The sequence below is a fragment of the Cyprinodon variegatus genome, unplaced genomic scaffold, assembly GCF_000732505.1.
Source record: "Cyprinodon variegatus isolate N-32 unplaced genomic scaffold, C_variegatus-1.0 Scaffold0, whole genome shotgun sequence".
Classification (NCBI taxonomy): Eukaryota; Metazoa; Chordata; class Actinopteri; order Cyprinodontiformes; family Cyprinodontidae; genus Cyprinodon; species Cyprinodon variegatus.
The window spans coordinates 376,404-378,372 of NW_015150453.1; the positions used below are offsets into that span (position 1 = coordinate 376,404).

The 1,969-nt window shown below is 46.2% G+C and overlaps 1 protein-coding gene across 1 annotated transcript in view; it reads right to left on the bottom strand.

Annotated features, from left to right (window-relative positions):
• The window catches only part of smg5 (SMG5 nonsense mediated mRNA decay factor), a 41,728-nt gene extending 39,759 nt beyond the window's left edge, over window positions 1-1,969 (bottom strand). Inside the window, exons 1-2 of the mRNA XM_015402451.1 lie at window positions 1,561-1,969; window positions 1,217-1,315 (exon numbers count right to left, since the gene is read on the bottom strand). Of these exons, the coding sequence (XP_015257937.1) occupies window positions 1,217-1,315; window positions 1,561-1,625 (164 nt within the window). The 5' untranslated portion in view covers window positions 1,626-1,969. The remainder of the gene's footprint in view (window positions 1-1,216; window positions 1,316-1,560) is intronic.

Sequence of the window (1,969 nt, forward strand, 5' to 3'; positions counted from 1 at the left end):
GTTCTCCTTTTTCCCCCAAATTGGAATCGAAAAAAGAATCAATAAAGAATCGAATCGTTTCATAGAATTGAAAAGGGAATCATGAAAATCTTTTCAATTCCCAACCCTAAAGCTCACTGTGACACACTGCTGCTGGAGGATAACCAGCCCTTTATATGGGACACATACGTAGACGACCTGGTTTCTAAGCATAAACCAGGTTCTATGTGAGCGGGGTGGAGTGAAGCGCCTAAGGAGCATGTGGAAGATATTTACCAATGTTTTCCCCTTTCATCTACAAAGGATATAATTCTCTGCAGTATCCCAGTTCCTTATTTAATAATCTAAAGGCCAATTTATGATTCTGACACATAGCTTCTGCAACTGTCAAATCTGCCTCTGTGTGCGATCACGCCCCCCACGCAGAGGTTCTGCAACCATCATCACGCACCTCAAATAAATCCTGACACATCGGACGGTCACAAACCCATGCAGACGTGGAAGTGCGCAGACATAAATCAGCTGTTATTGGTCCTTGGTATGTCTTTCCAGCTGTCCTTGTGGTCGTCCTTCTCGATTCAGTGTTGGGGTGCGCCATTTTTAAAAACCGAGGAACAACTACAATAGACAGCTATGACGTAAGGTTAATCGAGGAGGTTCGCTTCAACAGAACCTGTTCCTCTTGGATGTCTAGCAACCCTAGATCCATCTCTGTGACTGTGATATCTTGCAGATGCGCCATTGTTCTTTTGAAAGATAAACACTCCGGCAGGCGCCATTGAAGTTCTCGTGACCATCCACTGAAGTTCTTGCAAGTTCTCGAATAGGCTCCCCCTTGCGCTTTGGCAGGAAACAGCTGTGCGTTCCTAGAAATTCCACACCGAAAGTGCAGAAGCAGACCAGCAAAACTGGTTTGCGACCAGATCCAAGCGGCATTTGATGTGTGAGGTTGCAGAAGTATAATCTGCCCTTAAGGAGTAGGCGGGGTTACAGCAATCCTGTATTCAGAATCACAGCTGTATCAGATATCTGAGTTAATTTATCTTTTATGTAATATCTGTAGATCTAGTTAAAGGAGAACACATCATGGCTTTGCTTTTCTTCTGCCACTTTACTACAAAATGAGACCAATCCCAACCTGAAAGGCAACGTAGTGAACCTGTCATCTGCAAACAGCAGTAATTATTCAGCCGGTAGAGCTGCTATGACTAGAGATTAGTAATGGAGCCGGACATACTTGTTCCGGAGGCTGATGTTCTCCGGCTTGAAGACTTCTCTGTACGACGACTTGCTGCCGATGATGACATCCAGCTTGTGCACAGATTCCACCACAGCCCTGGACAGGAAGCGTTAGTAGATAACGAGAAACAGGAGCTTGTTTGCTCTGAAATATCAAAAGCTTTCTGTTTCACTTCTCTGCATCAACAAGACAGCAGATAGTTTAACGTTTGTGAAAAAAACGACCCCCCCACCGACAGATTTCAGTGTAGTTTCCGCTACACCTCCAGATAATCATCAATATTAGTAATAATCAGACAGGTAGAAGACATTATTAGCTAGCGTAGACGGCCTCTTCCTCACCTGTAAAGCCGCTTTATAAGCAGGACTTTCGCCTCAGGCTCGCTGTCCTGACCCGGTCCGCTCATATTAGCGACAGGCCGGCGGTTTGATCAGTCAGCGGAGTCACCGTTTCATTCAGGCCTTCCGACACACAGCTGTTGTGGTTCCTCGGGTTCGTTCCCCGGTAGTGACAACCGTGTTGTTAGCCAGCTAGCGCTAGCTCCCCACTTAGCTTTCACTATACTCCTTTAAAGTCTCTTTTCGTTTCTTGTATCCTTTGGCCAAACCCCCTCCACCCATCCGTCCGGTAAAGGGGGTAGGAAGGGGTAACCGGCGCCTCGCAGTCTTTCTAGTCAACTGAAAACCTCTAACATGCCTTTTGTGTTATTTTCCGTTCCGGCCATCGCTACGAAGGCGGCCATTATTCATA